The sequence below is a fragment of the Anas acuta genome, chromosome 2, assembly GCF_963932015.1.
Source record: "Anas acuta chromosome 2, bAnaAcu1.1, whole genome shotgun sequence".
Lineage (NCBI taxonomy): Eukaryota > Metazoa > Chordata > Aves > Anseriformes > Anatidae > Anas > Anas acuta.
The window spans coordinates 19146720-19168704 of record NC_088980.1 but is presented as its reverse complement, the minus strand read 5'-3'; the positions used below and the strand labels follow the sequence as shown (position 1 = coordinate 19168704).

Here is a 21985-nt window from a genome sequence, read left to right as displayed (position 1 = left end):
TTTCTTCTTTTGGATTGTTGTTTGGTTACATTGTCATAAAAATTCAAAACACATAGCTAAAAACCACTTATTTTTAATCTGAAAATTAGGACATTTTATTTAGTTACAATTAATAAATCCAATCAGTAGTGGTTACAACACAGGGATTCCTGATTTGGCGAGCATAGTACTAGAGATAAAAACAGCCCACAATACTGTGGTTTGCAGAATTTTTGATTATGCTAATTTTACCAGGTTTAACTAATGACAGAATCTTCTCATATGTATTTACTGAAGTACTAATATATGTTTACTGAAATACAACTTTGCCTACTAATGTCATTACCCCATCTTCTCAAAGGTACAAAGCATGAACTGACATCATAATTTTAAGTTTAGGACCAATCACATCTTCCTCTCTGACACACTGACCCTTTTCCTTTATATCAAGAAAAAGGAAAACCTTCATATAAAAGGATCATATATTCCCTAACAAAGCGTATCTCTTTGGTTCACCAGGAAAATAGTACCAGGAATGCAAACTGGTATTTTTGCAATAGCCCCAGCTGTTTTAAGTGTTGGCCAAGTCTTGATGTATTTCCTCTTAAGCAGTTCTTCTGTAAACAGGACAGTGAGGAATCCTGCAACAGGCTCATGACAGCTTTACCAAAGGAAAGTAAAACAAAACAAAACAAACCCCCTTCTCCATCTGCTGGCAAAGTGTCTTCCCAAAGTTAGTGGTTACATAGTGAGATTCATACCCGAATTTCTACCTGCACTTGTGCAAGCATACATTAACCAATGTATGTATTTTAACACAGTGTTTCATATTGGGAAAGGTGAAAATCAGTGAAGAGGACAGCTGAAAGAATTAGATACAGATTTGGGCTGCAACATTCAGTCTGCTCTACGTAGCATGAATGGGCATGTTATCACAAATGCATTTTGTACAAATTTTTTAGTTACTCAAAACCTTTTCTAAAATTTATTACTATTTATTAAATATCTTCTAAATATCTTAGTGACAGACTAAGGCACAATTGCAACCCATATCAAAATAGCTTAAAAGAGCAAAAGACCAGGACAAGAAGCAGACAGTGGGTCACACAGCAAGTGCTATGTAGGACAGGCTGTCTAGCAGTGTGATTGCAGAAGGAATTATCCCTATGATGGAAATGATGTGCATTAGGAACAGTTAATGGAAAAGGGAATGTCAGTGAGTATTGGCAAATCTGACTGAAGCAGAGTTCAAGAACTTTCCTTTGCAAAGGCTGAAAGAGGCTTTGACTGCAAGAAACAACGCTGCCAAATGTAGAGCAATTTCTTGTTTTGCTGTATCTGCTCTTAGCAAGCTATTTGTTTCCAGGCCCCTTTAAAAAAGGGAAAAATGGAGTGTAATGAAGCAGTATGAAATTGCCTGGCCACAGATCATTCTTGTCTAAAGAAAAAAAAAAAAAAGCATGAAGGAAACAGACATGGTGGTTTCTGAAACCACATCTCACATACACATATCCCTAAAGCAACTGTTATCAGAGTGACTCAGCTGAATACAGCATCTCTTGTCAGCAGCATCCAGAGATTGTTTCTTCTTCCTCCTGCAAGAGGTATCACCCCTCAGTTTTAATGACTGGGAGATACTGGGAAATAAGGAGGACAGAAGATAGCAGCAGACTGCCAGAAGACAGCCAGGGGAGGCAAACAAGTAAGTCAGAAATGTTCTGGCTGCAGGTGGGGGAAGGAATAGAGAGAATGTATTCTTTTTCTCTTAGTTTTCCTCCAAAGTGTTTCAGCACTTTGTCCTGTTAGCAACTGCAGCTTTATGAACCTTTAAACCTTGCATATATCCCTGATTTAAGAGTTTTGAAAGTGAACTTACCTGAAAGTCTTGATCATCAATTCCAAACCTCTCTCTTAGATTACGGAAAACCATTGGACAATATTCCTTAAATTTGAAATGACTTGGCATGTTTTCTCTGAAAGAATACAAAACCAAATCAACTTCATTCACCTGCATATGTAATTAAGTAACTCGAGAGTATTCTGTTCATGCAAAGCAGAAAATAAGGAGATTTACAATCTCCCCTCTAGAGCCTTCTCTTTTTGAACAAGATTCGGTCTCACCATGTTCTTTCCTTTACCATGTTTAATAAACTATTTGTCTCTAACAAGCTGAACCTGGACTCAAAAGCAGAAAAGACTGTTTTGTCATTGCCCTTAAATTATTTCAAAAGTGAAACCTTAGATTGCATTATACAAGAATTACTATACCTTTGGTAACACTAGGAAGTACTGACAGTGCCAAACTTCAAGAAAATTGGACTCACTGAGTACAGAGCTAGTTTTAATATTCAGTTGTTCGTTTCATACTTATACTTGAGAAAAGTAACTTTGAACTCTGTCACAGAGTAAAGAAGACCCAAAATAGCAGAATTATTCATTTTTTCCAAATATTCTTAAATGGGTTGTACACAAAGCATCATTAATAGTTTTGTATGTATGCACATCCTTTTCATGTAGCATCATTTTAAAGAGATGTGGATATTACATTAAATGATCTTAATACATGTGGAACTTTGATTGATATAATATCCTATTATGAATTATTAAAAGTTGCACATTATTAAGCTTTGAAATATGCTTTAAATTCTCATTCAAATTTTTAATTTAAAACACTAAATGTTTATGCACCCCAATTTATGTTTTAAAAAATTCCCAAATAAATGTTTATATCAGCCATAAATAAACACACCAAGAGAGGATCATCTTCAATATATAAGATATCCATAAGGCAATAATAAACCATATGGAAGAAGAATACTACCCAGCAGCCCCTGCTGTTACTTTTTGGAACAGCACAGATGGTTATGTTTATCACAGGATTAACTTAATCATCAAAACTTCAGTCACATCAACTGAAAAATAACAGAGTTCATAGTACTTCATAAAATATCACTGCCACTATCCCCCTCTACAAAGAATTGTTGCTTGTACTTACTTGTTGAAAAGGTGATTGTCCACCTTAATCTTCGAGTATGCTTTGAAATCATCTGGCATCAACATAACAGGGATTTGAACATGGCTCAGTTCATTGATCTAGAGAAAAAAAGAATATATTTAGTTGCTGATATCTTTGCAAAGATTCTGCATATGTCTTAATTAAAAAAAAAAAAGTTATTTGGCCTATGGTTTCTTGTATCCTGGGAGTGAAAATTAGTGAAAGAAAAATGCAAACCCAGATTTATTCTTTCCAGATTAAATGCATTGACAAGGTAGACACTTTGGAAAAGAAGAAAGAGCATTCCATATTTATACTGGTTTCAGAAAAAAAGTGCTTCAAAGCACACCTGGAGTGTGCTCTTTAAGGAAGGTCAGTGAGGATGCCAGCAAAATGGTCTTTAATGCTAACACACTGTTCTTGTTTAGCCAACTGAGCTATATTTTCCTAAGATGATTCAAATTTTGTATTTCAGATGACTATTTGTCTTTTCAGCTTATGAACTAGTCTTACCCGTCTATGTCTTGAAACTATTTCTAGAAAACAATCCCCAAATTTTGAAGGCACACGCTTTTGACTCAGTAAAGCGGCTTTTTTTGTACAACAGTGCAGACCCCAGCCAAGTTTTTGCAGTTGCAGCATTCAGGCACATTTTTGATTGCTCAAGTTTGACAAACTACTTAAATATTCAAATTTGTGCTTAGAAATAGATGCAGAAGTTTTATGGTTTTCCTTATTTTATTATATTTACTGGTACCATCTGCTCTTTCTAGTTTGGAAATAAATATTTCCAGTCTCCTCACTATTATATACTGAGTACATAATATATAATATTCCTATATATTTGACATTTCAGAAGTATGCACTTCTGGCCATATCTTTATGACAAAGTGTAGACAACTTCACAGTTACGTAGTTTGTAGGTGTGTTTTTATAATTGTATTAATCTACTGCTATTTTAATAAACTTTAAGTAAAAGAATGATAAACATAACAGAATATTGTTAGCTTGCAACAGCTCTTTCAAATCATTAACAAAATATTTCTCCATTTCCATGATCAAATCTTTCCGCATAGCACATTTTGCTTCAACAGCTTTCTACAGAGTGTAGTTAGGGGGAGAACTCTCTGTATGAGAGCACAAACATTCAGTAGAGGTGGATGTAACGAAATAGGGGTGACCTGTGCTCTTAGCATTGGTTTTGCTTATCCAAAAATGTTTTCCAACTGGAAAGCTGGTAGTTCCCTGCAGATGCTATCCTGCTTAAGGGAGGCTTTCTGAGAAGCTTTCACTGAAGCAGCCGTAGGTTATAAATATTGGAGGATAAAAAGCACACTCACTGCAAGTATAACCTTCTGCAGAACTGAACTTAAACAAAACGTGAAAGCAGCGAGGAACCTTTTTGCTCTTAAACAGAGGAAAGAAACCAATGCAATCAGGCAGGTCAGACAGCCTCATCACTCTTCAGTCTTTTTTAAGTCGTGGTAATGTGTCTTGCCATGTCTCATTTTCATTATTCAGACCCCTGCAGCCCACAGGAAAACTGATAAATATCAGTTGAATTTACTTTACAGAATGCTTCCTTAGAAACCCCTGAAACGCTATAGATCGAAGCACCACAGTTGCAGAGCAGAGCAAAGAAATGGAAAGGTATCTGGGATGGGTGAACGTGAGCCGCTCCTTGGAGTCCCTGGGAGAACGCTCTTTCCTCCTTCCAAAGTGGGAGAAAGAAGAAACTCCAGTAAATTTTTGAAAACACAGCTGTGCAAACCTAATAAATCATGCTGACACCTCATTAGCTATGACATAAAATAACAGCGCATTGATGGAACATCACAACATCTACCATGCATGCTCTTTACTGCACTTGATATCGCTGCACATCAATCTCACCCTGAAACCACAGGGCAGCTTCACCAGCCTGCAGGACTAATCTAGCTCTAGTACAAATAAAACTAGGGATGAGTAGATAGATTATACTCAGTAATGAAACTTTAGGTTTGCTCATAAAAAAATAGCTACTCTCTTAGATTGCCAGATTGTACAACAAATTCTGTGCTTGAAAATGGGATAACCGAGACCTACATGGCAGCCAAAAGTGATCCCAGGTCCATTATATTAAATATGCTGAATTCACACATCTTAAAATGACCCATCTAAAACAACAGCAAGTTCACTTGCAAATTAGGGAGGTTTAGACTATCACAATTGCATCAATCAAATTTTCACATGCATTCACTTTCTTAATTTGCTAATGTACAGCGTTTCTGAATACATTTACAGATTTGCTTTACAGACTTAGATTTGTGCTATAGCGGCACAGTTTTAATTGTGCCTGTAGGCCTTATAAACATCGTCTATGCAGTGAATAACAGAGCCACGTGTAATTCTATTTGCATACTTCAGAGCTTGTTGTATTCTAACCAGGAATTCCAAAATAGTTCTCCCAGGAAGTTCTCTACAAGATGTGAATGTACATACGTGCCTTCCTCACGGGAACAAAGAAAAAAATGCAGTTTAACACAGAGTTACTTTTTTTTTTCCTCCTAAAATTTTAGTTTCAAAGGAGATTCACTAACTGAGGTGTGTAAATATAATTTCTCTAATATTTTAGAGAAAATATTCCTCTCTAGCAGGAGAGAAGAAAAAGCAGGTGATGAACATACAGTAGAAGTGACCTTTGGTATAGCACACCAGCTGAGTAATGGCATGTCCCAGTGGCACAGGCCATTAATTAATTTAAACCCTTCAAGTATAATAAGGTCTGCTTCTTTGTGCAGTAGTGCATTTTTCGGATGGATTTGATGAGGCCACATTGAAAGTGAACACCACAGAGGAAGGAATAGCTGTGACATTACATCTTGGTGCAAACTGGAACCACATTGGGGGAAAGAAACAAGATCCAGAACTCCCCCAGAAACGGGCCTTGGAAAACTGAAAGGAGAGGGAAAGGTCAGAGGGACCCATCCTGCACTTTGCTATCCCGGTGTAAAGAAACAGCCACGCTTGAAACAGACCAAATCTGAAACACATGGAGGACACTTTCAGCCTTCCAACTCATCTCAGACAGTATTTTTGTAAAACAGTTCTAGTTCTGCCACTTACAACCTTTAACTGCACTGTGGTGTTTTTTTCTTTTTTTTTTGCCAATGCAAAATTTTGCTGTGGTTTCTCATGTTATTTGCAACAGACTGCTTACTACATCTTTGAGGAATTTAAATCCCATATAATAGCCTCGGAGAATAGATTATTTTAAAAGATGAATGACTAGGATTTTAGCTGCACAGTAACCATGCATATTATGTGGAAATACCTCATGTCTATTAATAACATGTGCAAATTCATGAACACAAGATACTAAGAAGTGACCCGGAAACCTCTCTTTAAGTAATTTATTCAAATATCTTCTGTGGTATTGGTACAAAACCTGCTGGTTATGTGAGACAGAGACATCCCCCATGACTACCAAGCTTTAAGGAATACACTTTTAAAAGCTTCACATGGCGTTGTCCCTTTAAATATTCGGTACAAAAAAATAAATAAATTTGGCTGTAGGGATCTGCTCAGCCCCTTGGTTCAGCGATGGCAGGTGGGAGGGGGAGAAGGGGAAGGAGGCTTTCAGGCAAAAACCGACTGATTGCAACTCATTTTGCTCCTGCAGGTTCAGGATTGAATTCACACTGTCAGGAAAACAGAGGTTGTAATTAAACTGCAAATAAGGGAATAATAAAAGCTACTGGACATTGAATAAATAGTAAGACTCAGCTGGTAATGATTCTGAAATTAGCACACAGAGAGGTGTTCCCAGAAAGCCATCTTATATTGGTGACATTTCAAATAAGCTTCTCTAATTTATATGATTTGAAATCAAGCAATGAATATATCATAAATTGTTAGGCATTATTAACGACCCTTATTTAATTCAGATACATTCACCCTAAACACCACATTACTAGGGCAATGCATAATTAAACATTAGTTTTCATCCTGTCAGAACATAAGCAGCAATAAATTGCTTGTATGCAAAGCAGACAATGAGATATTTAAGCAGCATATAATAAAGGCAATTTACAGCACATATTGCATGTTTAGCTGGAGGAGCCAGAACAATGATCCTGTTCTCCAGCAGATACAGTCTGATGCCTATCAGTACGACGCTGCAGTGAGAAACCTGTGTAACACACTACAGCTGGTGTTACTGGTGAAAAAGAAATGGGAACAAGCAAGGCACAACACTGCCCAAAATTTCATTCCAAGCATTTCACAAATCACATGCAGGCTACTTAGCAGTGCCTAGTGGCGGCTTCTGAAACTCTCTTCCTTTGTAAAGCCTTTATTCTATCTGTGGTTTCTTGTATTTAATATCTCAGCTTTAACACACAGCACTGATACTGCCTCCTTTTAATTTAATGTATCAGCCAACCAGACTTAAGATGAACCTACAGGAGGATTAGGTATTTCCACACCCAACAGCTTGATAAAACACTTTAATCACAGTCCTGGCTTTTGGCAGTTTCACAAATAGAAAAACTCCTGCTCCTGCCGATGATGGCTGAAGTTGTGGAAGCTTCTCCTTCCCTTTTCTGTGTTCATCTCCCAGCTCGCTTTCTGAATTGAAACCCAGCTCACAGCAGTCTGATCTACTGAGACAAACAAGCTACAATTGGTTTGTTCGTCTGAGAGAAAGTCAAGTGCATTTTTCTCTAATTTATGTATTCTTAAACACAGATTTTGGAAGAAGTGGGAGTGGAAGAGAGTTTGCAAGAAAGAAATCATTGAGGTCTAAAAATAGAATTGAACTTTTAACACCAGCAGCAATTCTGGGATTTTTATGTGCAACATATTTTTTTTTTCTGCATTTCAGTTTCTTCTCTGGCAAAGAAACTCGTACAGAGCTCTGAAAATAAAAATGTTAGGCGGCATTTTTCGTTAAGCTACAGGGCCACTATTTTGGTTCATCAATCCAGGCACACTTCTTCAAAGGTGCAGTTAATTCATTTACTTGGAGGTGAATGCTTACAAAAGCAAGCTCACTAGACTTGCCCTTACCAAGCAAGGCTGAGGAGTAAGAATGCAGCAGGGGAAACCAGCTGAGAGCATAAAATGTTATGTTTAGGAGACTCATCCTTCTTTCTTCTGGCACCTTTTTGATAACTGAACACTCTACAGGTCTTAGGAAACAGAGCGTTTTCCTGCTTACTAGAGCGTACTCATCCAGAAGATAAGGATTCATAACGTAATTCATCCTATTATCCCACAAAAAGCCATTTCTAAAGCTGCTCCTGGCTTGCTGCAGCCTGGCTAGAGGCACAATGGGCCCCGTGGTGTCGGGCACGGCCAGGCAGGCTTTTGAGCAGCCCCCTGCCAGATGGGAGCACGCTGCAGCATCGCTACCGGGACAGTAACCGCCTTCTGCCCAAGTATAAACTGAACCCGAAGTGATTACTTTACGGCGCTTTGAAATCTACCTTGAAGGGTCTGAAAAGGGTGGAGGAGGTCAGCAGCTAATCAATTTTGTGGAAGACATTTGCCTGTTACAGGGCAAAATCATCATTTGATAAATGTCATTTGACAGTTTAAATTACACTCAAAGCCATTCTTGCAAGAGAAATAAAAGGTTAAGCTAAGTTCTGCTGTAGAGAAATAAATCAGTTCGGCAAAATACTCCTTAATTTGTTTTAAATGAGGTTTTCATCATTTCAATCACACAAATCCATCTTTCTTTTTTTTTTTTCCTAAAAGCACAAGGTAAAAAGTATCTACCCAGACATTTTTTATTAACTACACAATGTACTAGGAGTTTAAATGCCATAGGAGACTTCTCCAATGTAAGTAATTTCTAGTTACTTATTCAGAAACAAGTCATTAAATTAAACCAATTATATGATTAAGAGAAAAGCACAGGGTAAAGTATTTCATTTTCTCCAAATCTTTAGGATCATTTTCATGTCAGGTATACGGAGGGAAAAAAAAAACAAACCAACATAAAAGCCCAGCTAACTGCCAGAGAAATACGTGTTGAAGTTTTACGTGTCTCAAAACATCTACCTGTAATTACTACAGAGCAGCTTCATGTTTTTACAGTTGAGGTGATACCTGTCATTAGATTGTTGGCTTTCAATGAAACTGAATAATCAAGTGCTGGAAAAGCAAGCCCAATTGAGCCAAATGTTTTTCAAATTGTCTTAACGCAGGAAGACATACTTTTCCCTAAGAACTAAAACACAGAATTTGAATTACTTAGCAGAGCCACTAAATACACTTTATTTATTTATTTTAGAAATTCTTAGAAATGAACACATCAATTAATGATGACTTATTTTTTATAAAAACAAAAAAAGACTTACGGTCTTCGAATTAAAACAAATAAAAAAGTTGCATAGTAAAACAGATGTTTTCATGAAAATTTTGGTTGTTGTTCTCAATGTTACAATGTTATTGTTGGGCAGGGACGTATGTAGTTCATGCATTTGCTGGAAAACAATATTGTGACATACCTGAGAAAGCCCCGAAGAAGATATTGTGCCATACTGAAGAAAGTCCCAAAGCAGAGGAAAAAATGGTTGAGAAGAGCATTCATTTCTTGGTGTTTATCTTTAAATTTGGAAAACCAAGGCCCAAAATTCAAACCGAGAATTTCATAGCTCGGTTATCACTCATGTTCAGATAGTGTTTAAAGAGCCTACAGCAAAAGCATTAAAATCACAAAATCTTGCATCAAAACATTTGTAAAGAGAGCGTAAGTCTTTCAAGTCTCTTGGACATTTCCACAGTGCAGAGAATCCAGAACATCTGCTATATACTGTCAGACAAGTGCAAAGCCATATTTCTACAGATTTGGTTAAACTTCCTGTGCATCTGCTTACACCTTTCAAGGAGTGCAAAAATTAACACCTTATAATGTGCCAAATAATCAAAGACCTAATTTGAATTAAGAAGCTCAGATATAGTGTCTGTCATGATATCCCTCCCATATTCCTAAAAAGCTAGGAGAAATGCAATTCTGTACAAAGACACTACTGTACATCAATTAAATGGAAAATAAAGTAATAGGAATGTGAGTTAGAGTGGTGATTTTGTCACACAGAACAGTTTGAGTAGTAAATGGCATACAAAAATAAAATGCAGTCTTGGTCCAAAAGGAAACTGTAAAGCAATGAAAGTCCTTCAGATCTGGATGAGATGTGCCGTACACAACAGATGAGCTCATCCTTGTTTGCTAATGCCACAGTCAGAAGGAGAACAAGACAAGGCATACAGCTCAGACAACAATTTGCAAGCTACTAGCCACTGGGCTTAGCACAAAATTGATACAACAATATTTAATTTTTTGAGCAGAAATATCTCAAGTAATCTTTCTTGAACCTCAACTTGTGTGTTGGGAAGTTGATGCACTTTAATATAATCTTTGATAGAACAGGCATCTTCAGCTGTTGTTTGAAATACTGATTTAAAATAGACGTACTTGTCAGAAGGACTGATAGCAATCTGGTTTGTATTTTTCTAATTAAAGAACAAAACTCTTATTTGGCAAGGGATAAACTTTACTTCACTTGGCTGTGTTCTCAAAGGTTCACAAGAGAATAAAAAGAGGAGGATGCTATGAGGCGGCAAGCATTTATTTATACCACAGATGTAAAAAATAGGTTGAATTTTATATGTGAAGAGATACACAACTCAGATAAATGTTCTGCTGATTTCCTAAATGATCTATTGTGGATTCTGGAAGAAAAACTCAACAAGCAAGAACAAAATGAAATAAAATTACACTTATATTCCATGAATCATGTTACTCAGACTTGGAAAACAAGCAAACCAAAACAAACAAACAAACAAACCAGGCTTAAAAGAGTCTATTAAATAACGATCATCTCTCATAACAGCCTATAAGATCATATTTGTCAAGTATAACTTTTCTGAACAGGAAAAATGAGTTCATGCAGTTAAATGTAATATTCCAGTAAACCACTGAACAGATACGGAGATGCTGTAGTCTTACCTGAATACTATAACCACAGAATGAAATTCAAGAGAAAAAAAATACCTATTCAGCAGAGAAAAGCAAATTGTAATGGGAAAAGAAACCTAAGGAATCATTTCACATATAACACATGCAACTCAGCTGCTTATTCAAGAGGAGGATTTCAAGAGCATCCTGCCTCAGAATGACAGGATGGAGCAGTTGCAGAACGAAAACCATAAAGCAACACTCTGATGTGTCAGATGGGCACCATTACTGTCCAGAAGCACTAACAAATGTAGAAAAGCCATATATACATATAAATATATTTACAATGACATAAAGGAGCTAATGTACTGCATATGATTATTATTACTATTACTATCATCATCATCTTTTTAGGGAGGATTGGTAACACACTTTAATATGCTGTCACACATACCACCCTCTTAAATATGCAGCAATTAAGGAAATTGTTGACTTGTGGAAAAATGACATTAAAACTTAATTCCTTTGGGTCATTTCTGACTATTGATCAAGTGAAGGCTGAAGCAAATTTTCAGAAAACCAGAAGCAATACCATTTGCATTACATAAATTTAATTTATGAAGCAAAATAACTGGACATGTGTGACACCAGAGACAAGTACAAGTTAGCCTACAGCTAAAACTTTTTGTTAGCACTCCACCAGTATCCTCCAGTCAAAGTAACGTTTTTCGGTGCAGCACCAGAGAAAAACCCGTACTGTAAGTCCAAATGGATGAGAAGCACTGCATTTTCTCTGTGTACAGAAAACCCTTGATTTATCTCCCTGAGGCATCCTGGTTGCACAGTATTCTTGAATTTACATTGTTTTTACTTCTAAGTATTGTAATGCCTTGCCAACAGTTGAGGTCAGGCTAACTGCGAGATAAATTAAAAATACACAGTTGCTCATATGTATACTCTGCAGTTTCTTGCTACAGAAGCCATGATTTTACGTGCCGGTTGTTTAGGATTTGGGAAAGAATAGTGTCCTGTTGCATTTACTGGAACACTATGAACTGGGTTTTACTTCTACCCTAGATATCCTTTTTCCACACTGAATTCCAGTTTATTTTGGCAGTAACGCTATATACAAAATTTCACAGATTTATTGTCATTTCTTACTGGATATTAACCGACCATATATAAGCACTGCGGAGTTCATTTTGCTGCAGGCTGAGTGTGTATATCACGATATGGCGTGTCATGACTGGAGGAAGCCTCTCCAGCCTGCAGAGCTGCAGGCTGTATGGGCGGTTCGGAAGAATTGAGGGGCACTGAGGCACCGCTTGGGGCTCAATGATGGCAAGTCCCATCACTCTGCAATTCTGATTAAACAGGAAATTGAAACACTTAAACAACTCAAGGCAAACATCTTTTTATCCCTTGATATGATGCAAGGTAAAAATTGTTAAAAACACAACTGCACGACCTTTTTCCTCAGTTTACAGGTCAGACTTTTGTTACCAGAAGATTTCATGAGCTTATGGGGACAACAGGACACGTTCAATAGGCAAGAGGATGCAAATCTTCTTTCTATTTGTATTTGTCATAGTCCATAAATAAAAAGCAACCAGTGGTTCCAGTGTTTTCAGTGCTGTTTATCTGAACATGCACTGGTGTTGCAGTGCTTCTTTGAAGGGAGCTCAGACAGAAACACCCAAACTTTGTCATTCAGCAAGCACAGCAACAACAACAGCAACTTTTACCATAAAGCTAAAGACAAAGATGCACTGTAAAGATACTATATTTTATGCATAGCACTTCACAGCTGAGCCCCCTCACTGAGTGCCAGAGCCCAGGCCTGTCCCACAGGCCAGGCCTCAGCCATCACCCAGCCACAGCAGGGCTGTGTAATTATCAGGGTACGGCCCTGAAAAATTGCCAGAGAAGTGGATTCAACGACAGAGAACCAAATAAAAAACTGTATGGAAATTTCTTTGGCAGCCAGAACCCTGTGTGCCTTCCACGTGCTGGGAACATACACTTGTTAGACACAAAGTACACGACACACTATTAACAAGTGCATGGAGAACCTAGATGAAAATTCTTACTTTTGGTGAAAGCTACTTGGTTCATAGACTGGGTATACATTGAATTAGTTAGGATGACGATGACAGCAGCACATTGGTTTCTACTACACTCTCCATGGCAGCATTGACTGGGTTGCTTCAAACCCAGCCAAAAGCACTTTCTCTTGATTTCATGGTTGATGTTACTATTTGATCAGCCCCCACTCATTCCTGCTCCTGAACTTCAGGATCACATTTCTAAGACTAGAAAATAGCCTACAAAAATGCTCTCTCATCACTGACATTCGTTTAAGGTTATGTATTGCTGATGAACATTCTGAGAAAGGAAATCTGGCTATCTTTTTGATTAACTCCTTACTTGAAAATTAAAATTAAAAACATTTAAGAGATTCAATTTATCCCCTAAGCAAGAATTTCATATACAGAGATATATTTTTATACACACAAATATACATATAAATTAAAAAAGAAAAAAAAAGAAAAAAGCCCTCAGCTACTGAGCTACCAACACACATTTTCAACCATTAGTGCTAATCATAGCATACAGAATTCTGCAACAAAAAGTAAAAAAAAGAAACAGCAACAACAAAAAACCCCACAGCACAATCATTTGATAGTTCTGAATAATGCGCCCACAGCAAGCAAAATACTGCATTTCTGAAGATTTGAAGCCAGGCAGTATCAAGCCAAGCACTATGTTTGGGAGCAGAGGCATCAGGGGCACGGGCCGGTTAACGTGGCTCCCAGCTGCTCGGCATCGCCGCACCAGCGGCAGCGCTCAGGAATGTGCACTCGTGTGCCCTCTGCATTCCTCTCTGTGCACACACTCACTTTTCCATCTTCAGTCTTACATAAAAAATATTTTTGAAAAACTGAGTTAAGAAGGAAACACCGGCCTTAGTAATAATTTGAATATAAACCAAAAGAACTGAATAAAATATATTTTTTTCAGAGAACTTCGCAGTAAAATATACCGCCATCGTATATCTTACCTCAGGGAGGCTTAGACCAAAAGCTGCTGTTGTTAGAGACAGACATTAATTTCTGCTGTTCCCAGGGGGAGAAAAGTGGCTGAAGGGTAAGTTGGTGGCCCTCCAAGCCACAGGAATCAGATGGAAGCATGCAAAGAACAAGTGAAGAAATGTGCTTGCTATTCTTCCACCATCAGGAAAGATATGAAAATTAGGGTGGATTGAGAGTATTTACTTCAAGCTTGAAAGCTCAGGCCTTTTCTCTTGTAAATATTTTGCCCAATTATTTATGTAATCATGTATGATCTTATACAACTTTTGACTTAAAATGCACAATTAAGACCAGAGCAGTTTTCAGGGAAGCTAGAAGGGACGCCTCTGCCTAGTTGCAAGAAAGATCTCGAGAAGAAAGGAGGTTGAGTGAAGCACAGATGTTTTCAGAACATATGAAGACCTCTGCTTTAAACAAGTCAGCGTTACCAACAGCACCCCCTGAAGCAGCACTTCCAATTTTCCCTGGTTTCACCTGCTTTTGCACCATCACTTCTCTTCTGACACACACGGTATGGGATTGTCAAGTGCTGAACCCAAGCTGAAAACCAACACAGCTGTAAACAAACCTGCTACCAAGACTTTTTTCTCATTTGGGTCAGTTTGCCAATATCGCCCACTCTGAGGTCACATGAGAGGACAAATATGTTTCTTTCTGCAAGTCGTTGGCTTAAAATATTCAGACTACAAGCAAAAAAAACTCAAGTTGGAAGTGCTGTGTGTTGTTCTAGATTTAATTATTAAAAGGTGAATACAAATTCATCATAAAACGTATTTTTGAAATTTAAATAAGTATTAACTTCAACACCTTGTAAAATGTACTGTAAAATAACAACAACCTGCACTAATGACTGGACTTGCTGCACACAAAGCAACTTTGGTATTAGCTTTTGCTGATAGCATTTAAGTACACTAAAACAAACAAATAAAGAAACAAACACACAACAAAGCACAAACAAACAATAACCAGAGTTTCCTGAACTGCAAAACCAACTTTGGGGAACTAACTTCCTTTTCAGGTGCAGGCAAAATATTTTATTTGTTTCTATTGGTTCAACTAACATTTGCAGAATGGATAGGTCCTTCAGACTTGAGGAACCAACTGGAAGCCAAAAAGGCAAGAAGACTTGGTGTTGTTTTTTTTTTTTTTTCTGTTCCAGTAATAAAAAATGTTACAGAAGATGAGATCTAGTTTTGAAATACTGAGGCACAGTTGTGACTTGAATTGATTATAGTCTCCAGATAATACCTGATTTGCTTAAAAAATACTACTGTGTCAAGTATACAACTTCCTTTGATTAAATTATTTTCCACTTTGTGTACCCGGAATATTTTAAGACTGTTTTATTTAACTTAGGAAAAAGAATGCCTGTTTAGTGCATTGATTCTCAATTTATCAGGGTTTGACAAAAGTGATTTACAAGAGGATCCTTCTGTGAAAAAATAAACTTTGTCTGCCACCCTACTGTCAAGAATCTTCAGAGGAGATGGGGATATGTTGTTCTTTCTACTCAGAAAGACAATAATCACTTCATTAATTACAAATGCAAAACAGAATTAAAATCAGCTTCTTGTCTATCAATTTAAATTATCACTTAAATGACATTTTTATTTAAATCATTACATCCAAATTCATAGTTTGTAATGTAGAAGTAGAATTTGGAAGCAGATGTAAGCAGATTTATCCTCTGCTTTCACAGATTACCAAAAATGGAGATTCAAGTTCAGTCAACTATAAAATAATAATAATAATAAAAAAAACACAACCAAATCAATCAGGCAAGCAAACAAACACCAAAAAGAAAAAGCACACAGCAACTCACCAGCCATCAAACACATGCTTGTAAGTACTTCAATTTAACATTGTATTTTTTATTTCTGATGCAAAGGTTTGCCTCAAAATTCACTAGAGAATTCAGGCTCAGCTCTACAGATTCACATAAAGAGGGCTTTGACATAATTTTGTCTTATGCTACCTTTTGGTCTTGAAGAATGAGGCTTCTTTAATTCTGAAGGAAACATAATTTTATCTATTCATAGCAAGAATACATACAACTGCTAAGCAGTATTGAAAAACGCCTAAATAATCCCAAATACTTGGCTAGGAACTGCCATGACTAAGCCTCAGCAAGACTGAAGAAGTATATATCCTAAAAAAGAAAAGCAATTAGATTTCTTTTTATGTCTTAAAATACTGTCATTCTCCAGTTCCGTATACCACACACTCTAAAAATGTTACACATTCTTCCCAGGCATATTTACTGCCTCAACAGAAAAGAACACTCATACCAAGTCTTGTATTAGTTATCACAGAACCACAGAATGGTTTGGGTTGGAAGGGACCCTAAAGGTCACCCAGTCCCAACCCCTGCCATGGGCAGGGACACCTCCACCAGAACAGGTTGCCCAAAGCCCCATCCTTCTGTGGGCAACCCGTTAAATCAAATCCAAAGAAGTGTCCTCTCTTGGACACAAAGATATATGAAAAAAACAACCAAACAAAAAAAATAGTTCAGTGACATCAAGTATATATAGAAAAAAACAAACCATTTAATACTAGGGCTGTAGAATTTCGAAGTTGGAAGCAATCCCTTTTGAAGTGCACTCTACCTCTGCCTACGCGTCCACTTGCAGTTAGGTATGACCTTCAGATCATCAGTAAGCTCTTTATCAGCCAGCCCTTTATACTGCAAACTCCCAAACTTGAATTCAAGTAGCAATGAAACTAAAAGCCCTGCTGAACTTTTGGTTAGGATTATCTTTCCAATGCTCATCTCTGTTTTCCTTCCTTAGACAAAAGACTCCTTTGCAGGCTTCAAACACAGGAAGCCTGCCAGCAGTGCACTAATTTCTTCTTGTCTCCAGGCCTTCTGTATTGTCTCCCTCCCACTTCTACTGCCTAGAAGTAGATAAGCCCAGAAGGTAAGGCAGATCAACGAAAGCCAATTTTCAGGAGAGCTGCACTTGGCACAACACGAGGAATATGTTGTTTTTCTAGGGTCATACTCCAGGAAAAAAAAAAAAAAAGAGGTAAAAAGAAATGCTTTAGACCACAGTGTGTAAACTCAATGGGATAAAGATGACTCATATGGCCCTGGCTGGTTGAAGTGACCTCAAATACTAACACAGACGCCATTAAAGAAAAATCTAAATAAATACACATTCTAAAATCACATACCATCTACCCGTCAGTGCTAAAAATGGCCTCACATTAATCTCTGATAAAATACTGGCTGATGGATAAACAAATGCTGTTGTAACTGTAACCTCAACAGTGAATGTGCCCATACGCAGGACTGAAAGATCTAGAAGCAAGAACCAGTGTTTTGTTTCACGTCTGTACACCACTGAGAGGAAAGGTCCTCCCTTTCTTTCAAGGCAAGGACCCCTGAGCATCACCTGCTGTGCAAACAGGCATAAGCTAAAGATGTCCCAGCTTTTAGGTACACACAAAGAACTGAGATAATTCATCCCTCTCCTTAGACGCAGTTTTGTTTCTCATTGATGAAGCAAAATATTTCCAGGAGAACTGAATACATCAAGCTCAGAAGAATCCCACATGGAAAGCAGCCAAGTTTCCTCAACAGTGTGGTGGAATTAAGGACAAGTATCACCCAAGAAGGACATCTGAGATATTTCTTTTCAGGCTTTAGTACATGTGGACATGCTATATACAGAATGCTGTATTCTCTTATTTCATTATCTGGAAATTATTAGTTTTATCCAGGTCATAATGAAGTTAGAAGCTTGCTTTGCACTTGAAAAGTCTCACTATTAAACCGCAACTTAGGACAAATACACGCCAGGAAAAATTTGCACTTTTGCCATTGTAGCTTATTACTTCATCTCTTGTGAGCCAGAGATGTTTGCACAAGCTGTTTTGGAAGGAGCACGGTTTTGTAAGCACACTGAAAACACGCAGCAGTGTTTCATCAACCTGTCTTTATCCCGGCTCATCAACCATGCCTGTCAGAAATCAGTTCCCTTTAGAAGCACGGCTTCACACTTGTGACTTCAGCACCTTGCCCTGATTTTTGGGTGCTCACTTTAAAATGCTCCTGCTCTGATTTCCAGGAGTGCCCAGTGCTGTTCCCAATGACTTCTGTTCAGTTTGGGATGTCTATACTCCAAAAACTAGTCAGATGTTTCTGACTGGGGCTTGAATAGGGCAAACATCACAGCCACCACTGGAGATTTATTTAGGTCAAAGTTTTCAAACTGAGGGAGCATTATTTGCTGCTGAGATCTCTTCCCTATGCAAACTCTGTCAGTTACAGAAAAAATAAGAATCCACAACAGATGTATTAGCTAAAGACTTATGTAAATAAGTTAGCATTAAGTGGTGAATTTATTGTTGACTAGTGGCACCCTGTAAGCCAATCATCTCGTTTTCACATAAAACATACAGGTCAAAGATTTACAGCCCAAGAAAAGTATTAAAAAGCCAGTGACAGAAAACTGGCTTTAATGCTTTACGAAAGCATGAATATTGATGTTTAAGGAATCTTCTGCTAGAACAAATGCTGAAGGTAGCATAATAATTACATTAAAAACACTGTTGCCCAATTTTCCTTTCAGAACCTCTAACCCACAAACTGTCACCAGCTGCAAATTTATTTTTTTCTGAAAAAAAGGAACAATTTGCTAAAAGTGACATCACTGCAATAATCTCTTGTTCAGTTTATGAGACCATCTCAGCAAACCAGATATTTGAACTCTGGTTTAATGAGTCCTCTGCAGGACGTGAGAAGTCCAGACCATGAGAAGGATTTAATGTGCCACTCAGAAAAAGAGAAGAAATGTAGTTGCAGTGAAATTACTGAAATGCTTATGTGACTCTTTAACAGCATCTATGCTGTATTTATAAAAAATGGTCATTAATTATTTTTTAATAGATTCTTTGAAAGGAGAGTGCTTAAAGGAAAAATGTTTCCGAGTTCATAAATTACTACATTGATTGCTTTATAAAAGCTAGGGACAATTACAAGCGTAATTATTCTTAAAACATCCACTTCATTGTTAACACCTTAAAAGTATAGTGAAAGCGTTTGGTGCAATAAAGAGGAAAAATATCTGAAACATTAAGCAAATCGTTACAACAAACAAATATACATCACTTGCAACATTCTTACCTTACTACTAATTACAGCTTGTTTTATTGCCTTATGCTGCTGATGTATCTGAACAGCAGCCTGAATTTGGCAACAAAGTACTTCTGAACAGTATGCTTAAGTATCCTGCTTACATTATTGTCTCTGGGCAAGCAATAAAACCAAAATCAAACCTGGCATTCACTGGATGTGATGGGGTTGGTGAGCAGGGGACTTCCAAAACAGTTAACTTGTTTTTACTAAAAACAAAACAAAAACAAAACAAAACAAAACAAAAACAAACAACAAAAAACAAAACCCACTACCAGACAACTAGGAGACGTGGAAGCTGGCATCTACCTACCTCTCAAGTTGGTTGCTCTTTCAGCTGCTATCAAACAGCTCCCAGTCACAAGCAGACTGGTAAATAACCAGGATCCGAAACACTGGAGTCTCTTAGCATCTCAGTTACCAGAAGCACCTCAAGTTTTCATGCTTAGCCACTGCTAGTCTCTTAGCCTCCCCTCTTCTTAACCCATTTCTGCCAAAATGAGCCTTTAGCAAGTCCCATTTTGCAGGAGATGGGCAGACACCTAAGTCTGTTCTCACCTCCTCCACTTTCTTTCCTTCAAATTTGGTCTTCCCCATGCAGAAATTACATCCACTGAAGAATCCAGCTTCAGGTTGCACTAAGATTAAATGCAACCATCAAAGCTGTAAATAGCTTTTGCAACTATTAATAACACGTCTGAGCAGCAATGCACAGAGCAGAATTCAACTGACTACTGACAAGATGTGAGCTGAGGCATAAGGTTCAGCTGTGCTTATCTGCAGTGAGGGGTCCAGATCAGTCCTGTCACGGTCAAGTGTTTAAAACAGTTTGTAAGCACCTAAAAGCACCATTTTCTCCCCATTAATCCCAAATGCAGCCTGGGGTGCCCAGTTCAGTTCTAGATGCCTGTTACTGTACAGGCAGAGTTGACTTCACTTACAATTCTTTCACTACTCCACTCATCAAATATTTGCAAAGCACCTACTTACTGAGAACTATTATGTAGTAGGAACAATTTTTGGAGACCGAGGATGAAGACCACTGACTTCTAAGCAAAATACTCTCTGCCTAGCAGAGGATATAAATACAGACAGGCACATGAGCAATTATCAAATAGCACGTGTAAAGGTGCTGGAAGCACAAAACCCAACCAGTGATGCTGGAAACACACATTGTAAGCAGAAGACCTGTGAGCAGCTGCTCATTTTGTGAGAACTAAACCTATGCATGTGAGGTGAAGCAGTAGCAACGCTCACTGCAGGCAACTTTTATACATAAGCACTTCTCTGTCAACACACTTCAATGAGAAAAATGTTTTTCATGAAATAGAAAATCTTTTCTATTTCATGCACTAATCCAAACCTACTTCTACTGTAACTTTAGAAAGCCCCCCATTATTTAAAAATAAAATCCTGGATGCATTATTTAACCTAGAAGCACATCATCAAGTCTGATTTAGTGAGTTTTTGTGTTCGTTTGGTTTTCTTATCTGGCACAGTCTGGATGAAAATATTTGTTTGTAGCAGGAGCACTACCCATGAAAGACAGTGAGCGAACTGAAGGAACTTAACGATAACTTTAGGAAGAATTTGACAGGACTTCGGTCGACTCTTGCAAAAAGCAACATATACATATTCTAGGAGCAGAGAGGCAAGAACCTGCTGGCACATTCGTGAGGAACTGTTTAGCAACAAGGTGATGAACAGCAAACTGGAAAGCAGACTTGTGCTAAAGATAACCAAACTTTTTCTTTTCTGGAGCAGTTTCCTTAACAGAAAAGAAAGTCTGTAACAATGATAAAGTCTTAAAAATAGGCTCTATGTGCAATGTAAGTAATTAACTGGTTAGCTGTTGGATTTGCTCTTTGGAAAGTCAGGAGCGATCCCTGCTCCTGATCCTAGTGCACAGGCACTCATCTCACAGCATCACAGCTCCAGAAAAGGTGGCTGCCCTTGGACAAAGTAGGATTCGGGTCCAGATACTTTGATTTTCTTCTCCCACTGCCTCCCAGATTGTGTCCTGGGAGTTGTAATGGACTGGGAGTGATGAGTAGCTCTGTCGTTGTGGGCATAATCTAGATCAGAGCAATACTACGGAAAGCGCACACAAGTCTACAGTCAGAAGAAGGCTTCCTCACAAACACTTTCTGACATTCAAGGATGGTGACTAATCTTGATGGTGTCTTTTTCAAATGTGTGTCAGTGTCTCTTCTGAAATAATCTCTCGATTTTCCGCTGAACTAACAATAATCAAGAGAAGCAGAACAAATCAAACAAGCGTCACAACAGCTTCTTTGTGGGCAGCCTTCCCCCTCTCTTACATGGCACCCTAAGATGTCGAATTTAAGATTAAAAAAAAGAAGCCAGAGCCATTAAAGCAGTAAGGAAATAAGAAAACAATGTACATTATCTTTCAGAAAATGACTGTTTTTTGCACAACAGAATTGATACTGATTTCAGCATTCAATTTCAAGATAAACCAGTACCATGCAAGATGTACAATGCACAGCATGCTGTTATAAAGACGGGAATTTCCAAGTGAAGGTGCCTTTGGACGGAATCTGATGTGAGGTGCTGAGGCATGCGACAGTGATGAAGGCCCCTGTGGTGTTTCTGAATGTGAAATAACTACACCCACAAGTGTCTCAACCAAAACGTAGCAGACTATTGTGTCCTCTGAACAGGTGAGGAAGTATTTTAAGCATCAGCTATGCTACCATAACAGTACTTCTTCTTATAAAATTCTCAAAGTCTATCCACGAGTGATCTGCAATGCCTTTATGCTGTCTTTTATCTCATGTTTTCTCATGGAAATGGGAAAAACAAAGCGT

At 37.8% G+C, this 21985-nt stretch overlaps 1 protein-coding gene across 2 annotated transcripts in view; it reads right to left on the bottom strand.

Moving 5' to 3' along the window:
* Window positions 1–21985, bottom strand: part of PIP4K2A (phosphatidylinositol-5-phosphate 4-kinase type 2 alpha) — a 107650-nt gene that overhangs the window by 47202 nt on the left and 38463 nt on the right. For both annotated transcript variants that reach the window (XM_068673749.1, XM_068673748.1), the window contains exons 2-3: window positions 2975–3072; window positions 1856–1952 (exon numbers count right to left, since the gene is read on the bottom strand). In XM_068673749.1, coding sequence (XP_068529850.1) covers window positions 1856–1952; window positions 2975–3072 — 195 coding nt within the window. The remainder of the gene's footprint in view (window positions 1–1855; window positions 1953–2974; window positions 3073–21985) is intronic.